Below are 21,221 nucleotides of genomic sequence, written 5' to 3'. Positions count from 1 at the left end.
GTAAAGTCATGTCTAAAACCCAGACTAAGGGAAGATATAGGAGAGGGAGAAGAGGGGGTCAAGTCCATGTGGGTAGAGATAGAGGGAACTAAAAATAATAATAAAATATTACTGGGGGTCTGCTATAAGCCACCAAATATAACAGAGGAGAATGAGAATCTGCTATTAGGACAAATAGACAAAGTAGCAAAACATAATGAAGTGATTGTAATGGGGGATTTCAACTACCCGGATATTGACTGGGAAACAGAAACCTGTAGATCTCAGAAAGGAAAAAGGTTCTTGACAAATATTAAGGATAATTATCTCTCCCAACTAGTGCAGGAACCAACGAGAGGGAAGGCCATGTTGGACTTAATATTGACTAATAGGCCTGATAGAATAACTGAGGTACAGATAGGGGGCACCTAAGTAATAGCGACCATAATATTATCGACTTCAAAATGCCCTTCAGTAGGGTTATCAATAAGGGAACAACAAAAACATTAAACTTTAGGAGGGCGAAGTTTGATCAGCTGAAAGAAAGCCTTCAACTTATTGACTGGGACAAAGTTCTTAATCAAAGGAATACGAATAGTAAATGGGAAACCTTCAAAAGAATTCTGAATACTCAGTGCGAGAGATATATACCGTATGGGAATAAAAGGGCCAGAAATAAGAGGAAACCAATATGGTTGAACAAGAACGTAAAAGGGGCGTTAAATAGCAAAAAAGAGGCATTCAAGAGATTAAAACAGGAAAACAGTAAGGAAGCACTAATGTGTTACAAGGAAAAAACGAGAACCTGTAAAAAACAAATTAAAATAGCGAAGGAGGAAACAGAGAGACATATTGCTAGGGAAAGTAGATCAAATCCCAAACTGTTCTTTACGTATATAAATAGTAAAAGGATTAAATCGGATAATATTGGACCGATAAAAAGTGAGGAAGGCAAAATCATAGAGAAAGATGAGGATAAAGCTAATCTATTAAATAATTTTTTTTCGACAACTTTCACAAAGGAAATCGAACTAACAGGAGAAATGAAAAGTGACAAACTTAATCCTCCACTAAGTATGACAAATCTAACCCAAGCTGGGGTACAGAAACGCCTCAGTAACATTAAAATAAACAAATCACCAGGACCTGATGGCATACACCCACGGGTACTAAGGGAACTAAGTAATGTGATAGACAGACCGTTATATCTTATATTTAAGGACTCTGTTGAGACTGGGTCTGTGCCACTTGATTGGCGACAGGCGAATGTAGTGCCAATATTCAAAAAGGGAGCGAAAAGTGACGCCGGAAACTATCGGCCGGTGAGTCTGACGTCCGTTGTGGGCAAAATTTTTGAAAGCTTCATTAAAGAGGCAATTACGGAGCATCTTGATGCTAATAATCTTTTAATCCCGAACCAACATGGATTCATGAGGAATCGCTCCTGCCAAACAAACCTGATTGACTTCTACGAGGAGGTTAGCTCTCGAGTAGATCAGGGGGAACCAGTGGATGTCGTGTATCTCGACTTCTCAAAAGCGTTCGATAGCGTGCCACATAATAGGTTGGTATACAAAATGAGAATGATGGGGCTGGGGGAAAATGTCTGCAAGTGGGTAGCTAACTGGCTAAAGGATAGAAGGCAGAGGGTGGTTATAAATGGAATATACTCAGATTGGGTAAGCGTCACTAGTGGGGTACCACAGGGGTCTGTACTAGGCCCAATGTTATTTAATATCTTTATTAACGACATAGTCAATGGGATAAATAGTAAAATATCAATATTTGCAGATGACACAAAGTTATGTAAAACAATTAATACAAAAGAGGACAGTGCAGACCTACAGAGGGATTTGGATAAGCTGGGTAGGTGGAGCATTAAATGGCAAATGAGGTTTAACGAGGAGAAATGTAAGGTCATACATATGGGAAGGAAAAATGGAAGTCACCAGTACTCACTGAATGGGAAATCATTGGGGAATTCAGAGATGGAGAAGGACTTGGGTATCTTGATTGATAGCAAACTAAATTGGAGTGCCCAAAGTCAGGCCGCTGCTGTAAGGGCAAACAGGGTAATGGGATGTATCAGAAGAGGTATAGCTGCAAAGGATGAGAACATTGTTCTTCCACTGTACAAAGCACTGGTCAGACCACACTTGGAATACTGTGCTCAGTTATGGGCCCCAATATATAGAAAGGCTATAAATGAGCTTGAAAAGGTACAAAGGAGGGCAACAAAATTAATAAAGGGAATGGAGGGACTGCAATACCCAGAGAGGTTGGCAAAACTAGGACTATTCAGCCTGGAAAAGAGAAGGTTGAGGGGGGACATAATAAATGTGTACAAATATGTTAGGGGACAGTATAGAGATCTTGCCCGGGATTTGTTCAAAAGGAGGGATATTACGGTAACAAGAGGGCACTCACTAAGACTGGAAGAGAAAAGGTTTCAGCACCAGCATAGGAAGGGGTTCTATACGGTAAGAGCAGTGAGAATATGGAATTCACTGAGTGAGGAGACGGTAATGTCGGATTCACTACACCAGTTCAAGCGGGGACTGGATGCATTTCTAGATACCAGGCAGATTTCAGCATATACTTAAAAATAAAATAAAATAGTAGGTTGATACAGGGATTTATTCTGACTGCTGGTTTCAGAGTCGGGAGGGAATTTTTCCTCAGGTGAAGATTGGCCAAATCATTTGGGGTTTTTGCCCTCCTCTGGATCAACTTTAGCAATTACAGAACTAATAGGTCGAACTTGATGGACGCAAGTCTTTATTCGGCTTTACAAACTATGTTACTATGTTACTATCAACAGCAGATCAAGAGAATCTACCCTCTGCTAGCAGTGAACCTGTCGTACCCAGGGTGAGCCAAAGAATTCGTAGGAGATTACCCAGCCTACCGGTGATACCTCAGACTACCTGTAGTGTAGTTCACACTGAACCCACCACACCAGGGGTAGACACTAGGGACCAGGGTAGGTCAGTGACAACAAATGTACTACGTAAATCGACCTGGAGTACTAAAGGTCAGCTCCCTGCCCGCTGGAGGAACTAAAGTGTAAGAGAACTAAAGAGTATGTTATAAATAGTTGTAATCATTAAATAATGCAAGATATATATATTGGTTAAATTTATGGACAATTGGACCACAGGACTAGGTGTGGTCAGGACAATGTTGGTTATAGTTACTGATTGGCCTAGAAAATAAACCGCAGGCGTGGCTTAAGACCAGGCCCACTGAAAGAGTGCCCTGAAGCCACGCCCATGGACGATACACAAAGTGGGTTGATGCGGTTCCCACCAGCCAAATTGCAGTTACCCAGATTGTGGTGTAAAGACTAATCGCCGCAGTGACTGCTGTACGTTTTTGCTTGGGTTTTTGTAGTTTTTGCTTTTTGAGATTTTGCAAACTGTTTGTAATGTGAATTGTTATTGTTGATTGTTAATTTAAAAAAAAAAAGAGGGGTATCCTCAGTCCGGGAGTACTGAAGTTAACTAGGGGCGAATGTGGCACCCCAGGAGTCCGGTTGCCACAGTGGGTCCCCTAGTCAGGTATACTAGCATGCAACACTTTCCTGGCTCCAGACCAGCAAGGGGAGCTCCTCCCCTTAGCAACTGGAATCTGGAGGCGGGGTTAGTTAGAGTAGTGAGAGGAGTTGAAGTCAGGACGTCGACGAAGAAAGACCTAGGGAGTGGAGCAGAACGGCAGTTTACCCCAGAGGAGAGAAGCGCAGAAGAACCCGACACCGGAGTCCGAGGTTGTGAGGCACTGAAGGCCCAGCAGCAGAAACCGGAGGGCGCAGCACCACGTGGGAGTGACACTCCAGGAAGGCCCGAGCTGCCTGCTATACGGGTGAGAACAAAGACGTTTTACTCAGGGACGAGGGCCACAGCATAGCTACAAGCAGCAGGGCCAAAGAGATTAGCGCAAGGGGAAGGCCTACAACTTCACCTGGCAAGGTGGATTCCCAGCTTGCTTCCAGACCGCCCGCACCTCTACTACCAGCTAGTACCCATGCCCCGGTTTGCCTAACCACCACAAGTAAAGATAAGAGGAAACCACCATTAAGTTGTGGGCTGATTATTAACTGCACCATCCTCTGCATTACACCGCACAGCAACATCTATAACATCACCATTTCCTGCCCTGGAGCTAAGCTCTGCCTGTGGAGAGCTGAACCAACTCTGCTGCGTCATCATCGGCTCCAGAGGTTCTGCACCGCAGCGGCAGCTCCATATAGCTGCATACCACAGGTGGCATCACGAACATTATATAAAAACTATAATCCCCTTTCCCAAATTCTCCTTTTAATGACCGCCCCGGGTCATGGACCGGGTCACCACCACTGTGACATCTCCCCTAGCAACGAATGCCCCGGCTATCGAGTACCCCACAACCAAGGGGGCGCGTTAACAGCACATAAACCCATAGAGTTTAATTGATTCATACACACATCCAAAAATGAGAAATGGAAAACATACTTTTTTTTACATCAGTTCTCTATCCGTATTTCATCTGTTTTTCACTGATCAATTGTTAAGAGTCAATGTATACATAAAGCTTCAGATAGTTTACATCTGCTAATTTTTAAAAACAGATGAGAAAAAAATTAAATGTAACATGTAGGCAAAACGGATGACACATTGAGAGAAAAATGGCCCTTTTTACACAGATGTCAAAATATACATAGGTGTGTGAATGTAACTATGGTAATATCCCATGTGATACATATAGATTGACTGTTGCTGATTTGCACGCAGAAAGTCTTCTGTAGATTATAGTAATAACAATGTTGATGAGAAATTTTAATAAATTTCATTCACATGCTGAATGCAAAATGTGAAATCTGTTGCAAATCCACAGCATATCTGCAATAAAAAAATGCACAAAAAATAATGCAATTTTTAACAGTGATGTAGGAACTTACCCTTTTTCTATTCTCACACATTGTCGCCGCATTGCATTGTTTTTGCTGCTTTTATAACAGCAAACAATATTTTCCCCAAATTTTTCAGTATCAAGGCAATAAAAGTGTTTCTTCAGCGATCAAAGCAAAAAAATCATAGAGCAGCTGTAACATGTGAATACAGTCTTAAACTTCTAGCAGCAAATGTAGTCAGCAAAAACTGAGTGGATTCATATATGGCAGATTTTATTGTTGAAATTTCGGCATCTTACATACAGTTCTATGCATAAGGTATTTTTTGTGGCAAGCATATGGATTTCTGCAAGTTCCAGTCACATAAATGAGACAGTCAACAGAACTTATTCATCACAATCTGTTACAAGTGATTTCAGCCAAAAAGATTTTATATACTGTTATTATAAAGATAGCAGAACTCTAGGTTGTAGATTCTTCATCAAGGTCCCACGAAAACTTGATTGGCAGATCTCCCATCTTCTCTCTGTACACTTTATCAAACATCTCACTTTGTGTCACCGTCATGATAGTTTTCCAGTCACCAACAATCCCTGGTTAAGAATAAAGGGAAAAACTGAGAGAATGCAATGGCTTACAATTAAATGTGAAATTTAACTGTTTATATTAAAAAAACACACACTTTTATTCCCATTTTTGCGTAAGTATATACCCAATTTAAAGGGAATATGAAATCAAAAAATGACATTGTTTAAATCAGGTTTTTGTATTATGGACAGGAGAGTTGTGTGGTCTATGAGGAAAGCTGCACTAACAAGAGCAGGAGAAAAACCTGTCATACCTATATAATACTAAGTGCCACAAAATCATGTCCGCAACACATCTGATGATATAAAGATAAAATGGCCGACCCAGTTACCTTATTCTGCAGACAGCAAAAGAGCACATGATACAACGGCTATAGAAAGCAAACAGTGCAAAAGTTTTAAAGAGGTTGTCCACTACTTTTACATTGATGCCCTATCCATAGGATAGGGCATCAATGTATGATCAGCCGGTGTCCCGCACACTGCACCCCCGCCGATCAGCTGTTATCGGTGCCGGCGGCCGCTGCCGGCCAGAAGTGCTCACCTGCGGGGCTCCGCCGTCAAGTGGTAGTGGCCGCTGCAGTGTACTGCAAATCAGCCTCCCATTCAATTGAATAGGAGGCGGATGTGCAGTACACCGCGGCGGGCACTACCATTTGACAGCAGAGCCCCGCAGGGGAGCACTTCCGGCCGCGGCCGGCACCAATAACAGCTGATCGGCGGATAGGGCATCAATGTAAAAGTAGTGGACAACGTCTTTAATGACACCCAATTGCAAAAATGAGTGTTAGCCCCAATGTAACTATGAAATAAAAATATTGTCCCCAAAGGTGGACAATCCCTTTAAGTAAGAAGCTTCCCACAGACAGTAGTACTATTAAAACAAGAAATATAGTTACCCTCCGTTCTAGCGCAGTGTTCCTGATGCTCCCGCTGGTATACTGTTTAGGCCACGGCCCCACTATCAGTATGTGGTCAGTATTCGGTCAATATTTTTTCAGAGTTATACAGTAAGAAACCCTGGTGGTCAGTGATTGACTTTGGCATCATGTGCAGCAAAAAACATGTTAGATGTTTGGCCAAAGTAAACAGTATACCAGTACTAGAATGAAGGGTGAGTATACATTATTTATTTTAGCAGTATTTCTGCTTTTCGGTTTTTCACTTTTTTTCACCCTTAATGGATCCTTTTAACAAGACAATGCTATTTCCAATACCTTTTCCTGTGCAGTATTGCCAGAAAAACTCCAAGAACTCAGCAGGTAAAGATGAATTAGTCGATGTGAATCTACTGTAATTATTTTTGAATTTTTTTAAAATTCTCTGAACCCAGAGAATTCGAACAATTTCTGATTTATTTCACCAAAAATGCCCATTGCCATTTTACAAAATGTGGTGTAGCTTTTGAACAAAAAAGAAGAGCATGGCATATAGCAAGACATCATATGGGAACAGGTAGGTGTGTTAATAACAGTCAGGTAACTACAGTGATAAAAAGACGGAGGAAGAGACTTGTAGAGTTTGAATAGAACAAAAAGCTACCAGGAGTGTAAAATTAGAGTATTGGTTGTACGTTGACACATTTTCAGTCTATTGTACAATTGTAACACTGATCCTGGTGATACTAATACAGTAAAAGAAATAACAGTAAATTATATTAGGTCAATTGATCTTCCAGGTTATGGACAGCGGTTATCATATAAGTAAATACAGTAACGAGGTATCACTAAATATTTAGTGCCTCCGTCATGTTGCTTAGTAGCGCTGAAATGCTAGAAACTAAATTTGTGGTATTGGGTAACTTATGATATCCAAGCTATATTGCCATTATTAGTTTGTTTCTGCTAGTCAACATATGCTAGATGTACCATTCTAAGTGCCTACGCTTCACCCAGCTATAATTCATTTGCAATTTTACAAGCAAAGCAACAGCATATGTAGCTCCATTTTCAGTCCTTTGTGGTTCTAGGTGACACACTTCTCTATCTCATTGTACAATACACTGAAGATGTGTCCACCATAGCCATTATGCTAATTTTACACTCTTTGTGTCTTTTTGTTCTATTTAAAATTTGCAAGTCTCTTCCTCTGCCATACCTGGTCTTATCATTTTATCTGAAGAAGACCTTTCCAGAAAACGTGCTTTTTTACACTAAATAAATGGTATATTTCACCTGAAGTGCATTGGAGAACGCTGCATCAGCCACAGAAAGTTCACATGACCTCAGCAGCAGCCAGGCGGGCTTCCCCATAATGCCTTGCAGCAATAATTTCACTTAGTATAGCTCAGCCAATCAGAAAAGACTATCATATACGGTATAAAAGCTAAAGCAGGGAATGCAGCAGTCATATGGTGGTAAACCTGAATAGTGAAAGAACATCACAGCTCTCAGCTTTGCAGTAGAGATAGGAAGAGAAAGCAATCCAAAATTAGACAACTACAAAAGTTTGGGTTTACAACTGCAACAGTGAAGAAGATTTGTGTAATAGTCTGAATGAGAAAGAGAAGAGAAAAAGAGAGAGAGAGAAATGAGAGGTACCAGCAGAAGTGCTAATGATTGATCAAACAGTGATTTATTGTAGCTAGAAGTTGCTGTGTTTCAATTACATATTTGTATTCATTCTTCAAGCAGAAGCTGCAAGCCAACACAATAATTCTTTAAAAAATATCTAAACTCAGTGTCTGTTGCAGAAAGTGCGCATGTCACAACTTACTTTACTGAGTTTTAGCATTTCATGTCCAGTCCTTTCTAAGAAAAAGGGAATAAGTATGTTTAAAAATATATATTTTTTTTAATCTAGACATTTAATAACGGTCTGCCTTTCTCAAATTTCTGTTTCACAGACTACTATTCTTTTTTTTTATTTTGCACACCTGTTAAAATGTCAAAATTTATCATCCACATGTAGAGAGATGGACAAGAGAGACTAAGTATCTGTAAGTGAACACCACCTCTGCTAGAACAAACTGAAACTGAAAGTAAAACAAAGAATTGTGTTAGCAGGAACCAAATAGTGCTAGCAGATTTGCAGGGAGAGAGACTTTGTGTGATGGACCTGATCATGTGACCCAGAGGGTTTCCTGGGTATAAAGGCCATGCGTGCCAGATTGCAGGGGGCTTTTGGCGCCAAGAGAGCGCATGGTGCGGATGTTCACCAGAGAAGATGCTGTAGCCAAAGATTTGGCGCCAGGCTGCAGAGTGGAGCTGATGTGCTCCATAGGGACCGCAGAGTCCAGCGCGACAGGCCTCACCACAGTCCTGAGAGGCTCAGGACTCCTCACAGAAGCGCCCTGCGACCTGCACATGTTGGTCAGAGACATGATCTGCGCCCCACACTGAGTAACTTCCCGGGATCTGACGCCGCCTGTCAAGAGCCGAGGTCTGGACCCCCTTACCCCAAGCGTGAAAGACTACCGTCGGCGGTCAAGCCGAGAAGAGCTGAGAGAGGACTGCAACAGGAGAGACGCGCCAGCAACTGCGGAAGAATCATGCCAGTGAACGGGGCCGTCATTTCCAATTCTCACTCACAGTACCGGGGACAGTTGGGATTAGGATTAGAGATGAGCGTTGTTCTACTCGAACTGTTCGCCAATCTCAAATTCGAGCTGTTTTAGGCGGTGTTCGAGCCGTTCGGCGAACACGAACGATTTGAGAAAAATTCGGCTGTTCGAGGTTATGTTCGATAACTGTTCGTGCACCAAAATCATAACTGGATTTTTTCTCAGTAATGATGAAAATTAATGTTAATACGCAGTTTGAGTGTACAGCGGGGTGGGGGGAGGGGCAGGGGATGGATCTCTGCAGGAACAATGAAGATCTCCATTTTTTTTTCTCTTTCCCGCATTTACAGTGGGGAGGTGCAATCTGTCAGCCTATCAGCAGCGCACACACGGAGCGAAGTGCTTTTTTTCACACAAGCAAGGGCATGTGTCATTGGCAGTGTATGTCACATGTCCTTGCCCTATGAGACCAAGCCATTTTCCCCGTCGCCACCATTTTCTCACTGCTGCAGCTGCGTGTTAGACGGCACCGCTGTTGCTGTGTGCGCTATACCTTGTTAATTTCAAGCCAATTTTCGCACAAATCTACAGATAGCTTGGGAGTAGGGAATAGTTGTGATTGCAGTCCTTTTAAGGACTAGGTTACAGCATTTCCTACGACTTTTATCAGGCAGGTCTGTGCTCTTAAATAGATAGATTGTGGGAGTAAAGACTAATTGTAATTGCAGTCCTTTTCAGGACTAGGTTACATCAGTTCCTATCAGTTTTTGCCAGGCAGGTCTGTGCCAGTGCTGTGCAAGTTTTTTTCACAGCATTTGGCTGAATCTAGCAAAGCTAATCCTTTTTGGCCTATTGCAGACTGTGTTAGTCAGTGGAGTAGCCTATCTGTGTTGCAAGATATACCACCTGTGTATAGAATACCAATTTTTTTACTGCACCTAGTGAAGTAAAATCTTTTGGGCATAGCATCATTCTATTAGTCCATCTATAATGACCTCCATCAGGTTGCAAATTGAATATAATTTTTTTCTGCATCTAGCTCTGAAAAAATATTTGGGCTTCTAGCAGTGTGTGGGACTTGTTCTATTAGTCCATCTATACTGACCTCCATCAGGTTGCAAACTGAATATCATTTTTTTCTGCATCTAGCTCTGAAAAAATATTTGGCCTTCTAGCAGTGTGTGGGACTTGTTCTATTAGTCCATCTATACTGACCTCCATCACGCTGCAAATTCAAAATAATTTTTTGTCTGCATCTAGCTCTGAAAAAATATTTGGCCTTCTAGCAGTGTGTGGGACTTTCTCTATTAGTCCATCTATACTGACCTCCATCAGGTTGCAAATTAAAAATGATTTTTATCTGCATCTACCTCTGAAAAAATATTTGGGCTTCTAGCTGTGTGTGGGACTTGTTCTATTAGTCCATCTATAATGACCTCCATCAGGTTGCAAACTAAATATAATTTTTTTCTGCATCTAGCTCTGAAAAAATATTTGGCCTTCTAGCAGTGTGTGGGACTTTCTCTATTAGTCCATCTATACTGACCTCCGTCAGGTTGCAAATTAAAAATAATTTTTATCTGCATCTAGCTCTGAAAAAATATTTGGCCTTCTAGCAGTGTGTGGGACTTTCTCTATTAGTCCATCTATACTGACCTCCATCAGGTTGCAAATTCAAAATAATTTTTTGTCTGCATCTAGCTCTGAAAAAATATTTGGCCTTCTAGCAGTGTGTGGGACTTTCTCTATTAGTCCATTTATACTGACCTCCATCAGGCTGCAAATTAAAAATAATTTTTATCTGCATCTACCTCTGAAAAAATATTTGGCCTTCTAGCTGTGTGTGGGACTTGTTCTATTAGTCCATCTATACTGACCTCCATCAGGTTGAAAACTGAATATAATTTTTTTCTGCATCTAGCTCTGAAAAAATATTTGGCCTTCTAGCAGTGTGTGGGACTTTCTCTATTAGTCCATCTATACTGACCTCCATCAGGTTGCAAATTAAAAATAATTTATATCTGCATCTAGCTCTGAAAAAATATTTGGCCTTCTAGCAGTGTGTGGGACTTTCTCTATTAGTCCATCTATACTGACCTCCATCAGGTTGCAAATTAAAAATAATTTATATCTGCATCTAGCTCTGAAAAAATATTTGGCCTTCTAGCAGTGTGTGGGACTTTCTCTATTAGTCCATCTATACTGACCTCCATCAGGTTGCAAATTAAAAATAATTTTTTGTCTGCATCTAGCGCTGAAAAAATATTTGGCCTTCTACCAGTGTGTGGGACTTTCTCTATTAGTCCATCTATACTGACCTCCATCAGGTTGCAAATTAAAAATAATTTATATCTGCATCTAGCTCTGAAAAAATATTTGGCCTTCTAGCAGTGTGTGGGACTTTCTCTATTAGTCCATCTATACTGACCTCCATCAGGTTGCAAATTAAAAATAATTTTTTGTCTGCATCTAGCTCTGAAAAAATATTTGGCCTTCTAGCAGTGTGTGGGACTTTCTCTATTAGTCCATCTATACTGACCTCCATCAGGCTGCAAATTAAAAATAATTTTTATCTGCATCTACCTCTGAAAAAATATTTGGCCTTCTAGCTGTGTGTGGGACTTGTTCTATTAGTCCATCTATACTGACCTCCATCAGGTTGCAAACTGAATATAATTTTTTTCTGCATCTAGCTCTGAAAAAATATTTGGCCTTCTAGCAGTGTGTGGGACTTTCTCTATTAGTCCATCTATACTGACCTCCATCAGGTTGCAAATTAAAAATAATTTATATCTGCATCTAGCTCTGAAAAAATATTTGGCCTTCTAGCAGTGTGTGGGACTTTCTCTATTAGTCCATCTATACTGACCTCCATCAGGCTGCAAATTAAAAATAATTTTTTGTCTGCATCTAGCTCTGAAAAAATATTTGGCCTTCTAGCAGTGTGTGGGACTTTCTCTATTAGTCCATCTATACTGACCTCCATCAGGTTGCAAATTAAAAATAATTTTTTGTCTGCATCTAGCTCTGAAAAAATATTTGGCCTTCTAGCAGTGTGTGGGACTTTCTCTATTAGTCCATCTATACTGACCTCCATCAGGTTGCAAACTGAATATATTTCTTTTCTGCATCTACCTCTGAAAAGTATTGGGCTTCTAGCTGTGTGTGGGACTTGTTCTATTAATCCATCTATACAGACCTCCATCAGGTTGCAAACTGAATATAATTTTTTTCTGCATCTACCTCTGAAAAAATATTTGGGCTTCTAGCTGTGTGTGGGACTTGTTCTATTAGTCCATCTATACTGACCTCCATCAGGTTGCAAACTGAATATAATTTTTTTCTGCATCTAGCTCTGAAAAAATATTTGGCCTTCTAGCAGTGTGTGGGACTTTCTCTATTAGTCCATCTATACTGACCTCCATCAGGTTGCAAATTAAAAATAATTTTTATCTGCATCTAGCTCTGAAAAAATATTTGGCCTTCTAGCAGTGTGTGGGACTTTCTCTATTAGTCCATCTATACTGACCTCCATCAGGTTGCAAATTAAAAATAATTTTTTGTCTGCATCTAGCTCTGAAAAAATATTTGGCCTTCTAGCAGTGTGTGGGACTTTCTCTATTAGTCCATCTATACTGACCTCCATCAGGTTGCAAATTCAAAATAATTTTTTGTCTGCATCTAGCTCTGAAAAAATATTTGGCCTTCTAGCAGTGTGTGGGACTTTCTCTATTAGTCCATCTATACTGACCTCCATCAGGCAGCAAATTAAAAATAATTTTTATCTGCATCTACCTCTGAAAAAATATTTGGCCTTCTAGCTGTGTGTGGGACTTGTTCTATTAGTCCATCTATACTGACCTCCATCAGGTTGCAAATTGAATATAATTTTTTTCTGCATCTAACCCAGCCAATAGTTTTGGCCTAATACCACAGTTTGGCCACTCAGCTCTGCTCGGTTCCCATCCATTGTTTTTTTGTGCAAACAACTCCAGAGTTGTGAATTAGTTAACCACCAAAATGAGTGGAAAAAGGCCTGCTGCTGGTGGAAAGGGGAATAGGCGTGTTGGGAAGGGGATATCAAGTGCTCCTTTAAGTGGGCTCTCCTCCACATCAACTTCAACATCACAAATACTCCAGTCCTCAAAGGTGTCACCCCAATCGCACTTGCTTCCTCACAGCTCCCAAATCTCCAGCTGCCTGTCTGAGTATGAGGTAGAACAGATGGTTGAGTCTGCAGAGCTGTTTACTCATACTATAGCCTGGGAATCAGAGGTCGACTCCAGCGCTTCTGTGAATCCAGACGAGGAAATGATCTGCACTGATGCCCAGAATCTTTATGAGTCGGATCCAGGACCAGATGCAGAAGGTTCTGACCATAATGTAGACCCTCATTCCCAAACTGTAACTCCTGTTGGTGGAGACAATGAGGAAGACGATGATGAGACTCAAATACCTGATTGGAGCGACAACTTTAGTTTTTTGTCAGGGCAGGAACAGGTTGGCTCTGAGGACGACGGGTGTGATAACGCACAGGGTGATGATGATGAGGTTGGAGATCCCACTTACTGTCAACCCACAGTCAGCCAAGAGATGAGGTCAGCAGAGGAGGTGGAGGAAGATGCTAGTGACGACGAGGTCAGGTTGCGCCTTCCTGGACAGAGACGTAGTACTGGAAGCACGTCAACAACTGCATCCTCAAACACAACTCTGCCTCTGACCACAAGTCGTGGTGGCTCTTCAGGTCGCATGGGTGCTAAGCCTTGCATAGCCTGGGCATTTTTTCAGATCGATAAAGATGACCCAACTCGTGTTATCTGTAACATTTGTCAGCAAAAGCTAAGTAGAGGCCAAAAAATACATAGTTTGAGTACTTCATGCATGAACCGGCACATGGACATGAAGCATAAGTTGCAGTGGGAAGCTCAGTGTGCTACAATGCGGCCTAGCCGGCCGGGCCAACCACCGTCTGCCATATCTTGTGCATCCGCGGCCTCTTCATCCTCTGTGACTGGGGGGACAGCAGTCACACCTGTTTTGGGGCGCAGACCTGCCACCTCTTTACCCGCAACAGCCAGCGTGATTGGCAGGTCATCATTTTCTTTGGAGGTGGTAAAACCAGCTGGTGTTGAGCGCTGTCCGACATCGATAGCACCACCTTTGGATCAAGGCAACCTAACATGTCCGCCTACATCTTCCTCACAGACCGGCAGTTTGCCGGGGACACCCTTATCAACCCCGTCTAAGCACAATAGCCAGCCCTCGGTCCCTCAGATGTGGACAAGTAAAAGACCATTTCCTCCTAGCCATGAGAAAGCTAAGAGGTTGAATTTCACCATCTGCAAGCTCTTGGCTACAGAAATGCTGCCTTTCCGCCTGGTGGACACAGAGGATTTTCGAGACCTTATGTCTGTCGCAGTGCCCCAGTACCAGATGCCCAGTCGGCACTACTTCTCAAAGAAAGGTGTGCCTGCGCTCCACCAGCATGTCGCACACAACATCACCGCTTCTTTGAGAAACTCTGTGTGTGACAGGGTGCATTTCACCACAGACACTTGGGCGAGTAGGCATGGACAGGGGCGTTACATGTCGCTGACTGGGCACTGGGTAACTATGGTGACAGCGGGACAAGGGGCTGCTGTCCAAGTCTTGCCGTCCCCACGAGTTGTGCGTCAATCTTCTTTATGTCAAAGTTCCTCCACTGCTTCTGCCTCCTCAACCTCCTCTTGGTCTTCCACCTGCACCCAAAGCCTGTCTGGTCATGCCACAAGCTTTCTAACTGCGCAGAAGGGATCCTGCACACCTCCTTACTATGCTGGCAGTAGGGCTCAACGTCATCAGGCGGTTTTTACTTTGAAATGTCTGGGAAATGTGAGTCACACAGCTGAGGAGTTGTGGTCAGCTCTGGAGAACCAATTTCATGAATGGTTGTCTCCACTGGACCTGAAACCAGGGAAGGCCGTGTGCGACAATGCTGCAAACCTGGGTGCGGCCCTTCGCCGGGGCAATGTCACACACGTGCCTTGTATGGCTCACGTGTTGAACCTGGTTGTCCAGCAATTTTTAGCCCACTATCCCAGACTAGATGGCCTTCTGCAGAGGGCACGGTCGCTGTGTGCTCACTTCCGCCGTTCGCATCCCGCAGCTCAGCGACTTACATCTCTACAGAAGTCGTTGGGCCTGCCACTTCACCGGCTAAAATGCGATGTGCCTACCCGGTGGAATTCAACTCTGCACATGTTGCAGCGACTGTGGCAGCACCGACAAGCCCTGGTGCAATACGTTCTGACGTATAGCCTGGGCCAACGAGATCCAGAGGTGGGGCAAATCACGCTGGAGGAGTGGTCTCAGATCAGGGACCTATGCACCCTTCTGCACAGTTTTGAAATGGCGACGAAGATGTTTAGTGCTGACGATGCCATTATCAGCATGACTATTCCGGTGATTTACATGCTGGAGCACATGTTAAACAGAATTCGGAGTCAGGTGGTGGCACAAGAGGAGGTGGAGGAAGTAGAGGAGGAGGAGTTGTATGTGGAAGGGCTAACATCTGCAAGGTCCAGACGGTCGGCAGCACCAAGGCGGCAGGCATGTGAGGGTGGGGGAGATGGTTTTACCAGGGCGCATGGTAGCAGCCAAACTAGTGAGGAAGGTGCAGGAGCCCAGGAAGAAGTGGAGGACGAACTGATGGAAGACTCATCAGATGAGGGAGACCTTGATCACATTTCTGTTGTGCGAGGTTGGGGGGAGAGGACAGAGGAAGGAAGCATGATTGTTACCTCGCCACCAACACAACAGGGACTTGGTGCTCCTGGATGCGCAACACACATGAGTGCCTTCTTGCTGCACTACCTGCAACATGACCCTCGAATTGTGAGAATTAGAAATAATCCTGACTACTGGGTTGCCACACTGTTAGATCCCCGGTACAAAAGTAAATTTGCAGAAATTATTCCTGCCATAGAAAGGGATGCACGCATGCAGGAGTATCAGCAGAGACTGTTGCAGAATCTTACATGTGCTTTTCCACAAAACACCAGTGGTGCACATAGTGAATCTCACAGTTCCAACTTGCCAACCGTGGGACCGTCAAGTTTTCAGCACTCAAACCATAACAGAACCACAGTATCTGCTGGTAACATCAATTTTGCGGAATCATTTCACCACTTTTTTAGCCCATCCTTTGCAAGGCCACAGGAGACAAGAAGTCTGACACATAGTCAACGCCTAGAGACGATGGTACAGGAGTATCTCCAAGTAAACATTGAAGCCATGACTGTGTCACTGGACCCTTGCTCTTTTTGGGCTTCCAATCTGGATAAATGGCCGGAGCTAGCCACTTACGCCTTGGAGATCTTGTCATGCCCCGCAGCCAGCGTTCTGTCTGAACGTGTGTTCAGCGCTGCTGGTGGTGTGCTGACAGATAAGCGCACGCGGCTCTCCACTGATAATGTAGACAGACTCACGTTCATAAAGATGAACAAATCATGGATCCGAAATGACTTTTCTACCCCTGTGTCATCCTGGGGAGAGTAAAAGCTTGATGATTGGTTAAAATCACCTCACCAACCGTTTTAAGCTTTCAAATTACTAATCATGTTTATCTGTATCTCGGCTGGAAAATAATTTGGGCTTTGTAGCAGTGTGCAGCACTGATTCTATTAGGCCATCTATAATAAGCTCTACCAGATTTAAAATTACTAATCATGTTTATCTGTATCTTGGCTGGAAAATAATTTGGGCTTTGTAGCAGTGTGCAGCACTGATCCTATTAGGCCATCTATACTAAGCTCCACCAGATTTAAAATTAATAATAATTTTAAGCTGCATCTAGCCCGGAAAATAATTTTGGGGCTCCGAGATGCGCAAGACACATAAGTGCCTTCTTGCTGCACTACCTGCAACATGACCCTCATATTGTCAGAATTCGAAGTAATCATGACTACTGGGTTGGCACACTCTTAGATCCCCCAAACTTTTCGATCAACCTTTTCATTTTAATAAAGACCAAAAAAATGGTCATTTTTGAAATTATAAGCATTAGCAGGTTATTAGAAACTGAAATCAAACAGTTTTCAACTCAAAACTTTATTCTAGGTGATGTTACATTTTCACATAGGACCACTTGTTCGAAAGGAGCTTCTGAACTCTCTCGTCCATTGAATTTGTCAGGTTTTGGATGGTTTCTGCTTCAATTGTTTTGCATGAGGACAGAATACCCTCCCAGAGCTGTTGCTTAGATGTGAACTGCCTCCCGCCATCATAGACACTCCTTTTGATGATGCTCCAGAGGTTCTGAATGGGGTAGAGGTCAGGGGAGCATGGGGGTCACACCATAAGTTTGTCCCCTTTTATGCCCATATCAGCCAGAGATGAAGATGTGTTATGTGCAGCATGAGATGGTGCATTATCATGCATAAAAATGATCTTGCTGTGGAATACACGGTTCTTCTTCTTGAACCATGGCAGGAAGTGCTGTTGGAGAAAATCCACATACATTATGGAGTTCATCTTTACACCTTCAGGGATCCTAAAGGGGCTGACAATCTCTCTCCCCATGATTCTAGCCCAAAACATTACTCCACCTCCTCCTTGTTGGCGCTGTAGCCGTGTTTGCGTGGGGTGTCCATCAACCAGCCATCCTCCACTCCATCCATCTGGACCATCGAGTGCTGCACGGCACTCATCCATGAACAAAACAGTTTTGAAATCAGTCTTCATGTAATGTTTGGCCCACTGGAGCCGTTTCTGCTTGTGTGAAGTGGATAGAGGAGGTCGATAGGATGGTGTATGCACAGCTGCAAACCTCTGAAGGACCCTCTTGTTGATCGGGGGACGTTGGATGCACCAGCAGCTTCAAAAACTTGTCTGCTGCTATGACAAGGCTTTTTTGCCACTGCTCTTTTAACCTGACGTAATTGCCTGTAGGAAAGAGTCCTCAATTTGCCCTTATCAGCACGCACACGTGTGTACTGTGAATCAGCTGCATACTTCTTGATTGCCAAGACACTTCATCCTGATCATCGCACAATGTTGATTGTAGTCATGCCTTGACCTAAACACTCCACAATTTGTTGCTTCTCAGCAGCCGACACATCCTTTTTCTTTCCCATTTTGGCAGAAAATGTAGTCTGCTTAATAATGTGAGACAGCCTTCTTAAGTAGTCTTGCCTTTCATTGGACACACCTGCCAAACTAATTAGCACAGGTGTCTGCAATTGCTTACAGTGATATAAAGAGCCCTGACACACATCACCATCAATGAGTTTAACTGACAAACAAACAAATTCTTCCCTTATCACTCCTAAACACTTTTTGCATAATAATTTGGAACACAGTGTACACGTGCTTTTCCACAAAACACCAGTGGTTCAAGTAGTGAATCTTACAGTTCTAACTTGCCATCCGTGGTCTGTATGGAGTTGTTCAATAAAGGGCCCAAAATTAAGATAACATAGATGGGAGAGGTCTCTATGAATAGGAATTCCTAAGTATTTGATACCCTGTGAGGGCCAGACAAAGGGAAAGTTGGACTGGATGGAATCCTGTATGGATTTGGGGAGGGAGACATCGAGGGCCTCAGACTTCGCTGCACTGATTTTGAAATTTGACCAAGTAACAAAGTGATCTATTTCAGCCATAACAGCATGAATGGATATATGTGATTGAGTGATATATACTAGGACATCATCAGCAAATAGAGAGCACTTGTACTCGGTGCCTCCCACCTCAATCCACCTAATATTGGGGTTATGGCGAATTGATGAGAGCAGGTGCTCCGTCACTAGGATGTATAAGAGAGGGGACAGAGGACATCCCTGCCTTGTCCCATTGGTGATTGTGAAAGGTGATGAAAATGTTCTGATGCACCCCCTGGGCCTTGGGACACCCGGAGCCGGACCCTTTTTGGTGGATGCTGGTGGTTGTAGTTTCCATGGCGGCAACCCGGTTCCGTGGCTCAGGGCGGTCAAACCAGTGGCGGAACTATTTATGTGGTTTTGATGTTTAAATGTCCGACTACGCCACCCGTGGATTGCGGTCAGAGTGAACCGCCGCTGCAGGGCGGACCGCTGAGGCTGGTGTTGTGGGTGCAGCAGAGCGTAGCATAACTCCCCACGGGAGGAGTATAGCCTCAGGGCAGTGTATGCAGAGGATGGGGGTGATGGTGCAGGGCAGCAGCAGTAACGACACGGAGTCAGTGATGCAGTCCAGGGCCTTTACTCACAGTTCTTATTATCCAGACCACGTCTGCAGGTAACGGCTGCCCATGTCGTACTGTGCTCACCAGGTGAGGGGCTCAGACAACTCCCAGATAACTTTGGAGCGCTTCACAGGACCCCCTTTGTGTGTCCTTTGTCTTGCCTTTCTTACCAACGCTTCTGTCCGACTGCCTCGGGCCTCCTCTTGGTAAACTTGGCGCCAGTTTCCCTGACCCTATGTGGTGCCTTCCTAGCGGGTGTAGCGAGGGGCTGCGCCACATAAAATGTCACAGCCTCCGGTTTCTAGCTGAGGGTCGTTTCCTGCCTCCACTAGTTTCGGGGACCGGTCTCCCCCTTTGGCCTGACCCCTCCACGCAGGTGGATTCGGGCGTGCGATGGCGAATCGCCCGTCCGCACCCCTGGGATCCCTTCGTTCCTCGTTCCTGGAGCCTTCTCCGCTCCTCTTCCTTCCTTCTCCCTCTTCCAGGCCTGGGCCTCTGTTACTAGGCCCGCCTCCGGAGCAGAGCTCATGCAGAGCTCCTGCTCCCTGCCACTTCTGCTCAGACTTCTCTGCACTGAACTAAGATGGTGCCCACCTTTTATACTCCCTTCTCAATGCACCCAGGAACTGCTTCCTCCCTGCTCGAGCACTACAGGGTTCCCTTTCCTCAGTGTTCCCTCCCCCACACTCCAGCCAGAGACAGGGACTGTCGTGCCCATCTCAGGGGCATATTGGTCGCCCTGCCCCACGGCAATGTGGTGTAATGCATGCAGGTGTCGGGTCCTGATCCACACTCCATCCTTACCTGAGAGTGAGATATCACACCTCTGGGTGAGGTGCAATACCTCTGTAGCAACCGAGCCCTCAGGGTGCTACAGTTCCATTTATCTTCAGCCTAGGTGACGTATTGCGATACAGGGCCATGATTTTGGCTATAAAAGGGACCCCTAGACCCCTACCCCAAGCTTTTTAAGAGAATAATATATGGCGTGCCAGGAGACTCTATGGAATGCTTTCTCAGCATCCAACGAGAGTATCTAATTACAAATTTTTAACTGCATCTAGCCCAGGAAATACTTTGTGCCTAGTAGCAGTGTCTGCTAGTCAGCGGATTATCCCGGCTGTTAAGCAAGCTACACCACCTGTAGCTTGGACACTTAATTTTTTCAAAGGAAATGCTTCGGGACCACGGGATACTCAGTGAAGAGCATCAGGAGGCACCCCAAGGCATAGGGGCTGGGACTGGCAGTAGGATGCCTTGCGGTGGACAGCCGAGCTCGATCCTTATAAAAGCTTTTTAACTGCAGCAGCTTTAGTGGACGCTACTGGAGCTGGAATTACGCGGCTGCTGGCATGAGACTTGCCCTCCAATAGATCCTTGTAAATGGATTTAAAGTGTATTCATTCAAATTAGAGAGACAATTTAAATTAAAAAGCTTAGAGCTGCCTCCACCACAGGGGGGCTCGCTCGATCCACCAGCGGACAGGCACCAGTATTGGGAGAGGGGGGCTGGCCATCAGGGTTCACCGCGGCTCTGGCACAAACCCGGCGACATGGAGGTGGCACGGGCAGAAGCGGACTGAACGTGTCGGCTTCTCACTTTTTGGATTTTAGAAGGGCATGACATGCCTATATCTGTGTCTCCCCCTCCTTTTACTCCTCCACCTCTTTTCTTTTCGCATGACTATATGTACTTGTCACTTTTCCATGTGTTAGTTGTGTCTTCTGAACAGTTTGTCAGCTTTTGGACACCTTTGAAGGTGTTTTCTATGTGTTTCTATGTGTTTTTGTTTGCCTGCCATTGGTTTTAATGGTGTTCGAAGGTGTTCGACGAACAGTTCGACGAACAGTTCGGCGAACACACGGGTGTTCGACGAACCGAACCGAACTCGAACACTACGGGGGTGGCTCAACACTAATTAGGATCTCAGGTTGGGTGGGGGCCGGTTGGTTGCGTGGGAGGCTAAACGGGATCTGATAGACTTAATCCAGAATAGACTTGCGACCTAGCGGGAAGAACTGGTGACCCACGCTAGGGCCATACAAAGAGAACTCACGTGGTGA

General features: G+C 44.1%; 1 protein-coding gene across 3 annotated transcripts in view; it reads right to left on the bottom strand.

Annotated features, from left to right (window-relative positions):
* Positions 1-5,119: 5,119 nt before the first annotated feature.
* LOC141259632 (amine sulfotransferase-like) overlaps positions 5,120-21,221 on the bottom strand; it is a 209,187-nt gene continuing 193,085 nt past the window's right edge. For 2 of the 3 annotated variants that reach the window (XM_073675890.1, XM_073675892.1), the window contains exon 7: positions 5,120-5,460. In XM_073675890.1, coding sequence (XP_073531991.1) covers positions 5,330-5,460 — 131 coding nt within the window. In that variant the 3' untranslated portion in view covers positions 5,120-5,329. Of the gene's footprint in view, positions 5,461-8,169; positions 8,205-21,221 lie in introns of all 3 variants that reach the window. The other variant, XM_073675893.1, reaches the window with a different exon arrangement.

This window comes from Phyllobates terribilis, unplaced genomic scaffold (genome assembly GCF_046119375.1).
Source record: "Phyllobates terribilis strain yellow unplaced genomic scaffold, ASM4611937v1 Scaffold_3__8_contigs__length_932513732, whole genome shotgun sequence".
In the NCBI taxonomy this organism is placed as follows: Eukaryota; Metazoa; Chordata; class Amphibia; order Anura; family Dendrobatidae; genus Phyllobates; species Phyllobates terribilis.
This window is presented reverse-complemented; position numbering and strand designations above follow the sequence as displayed.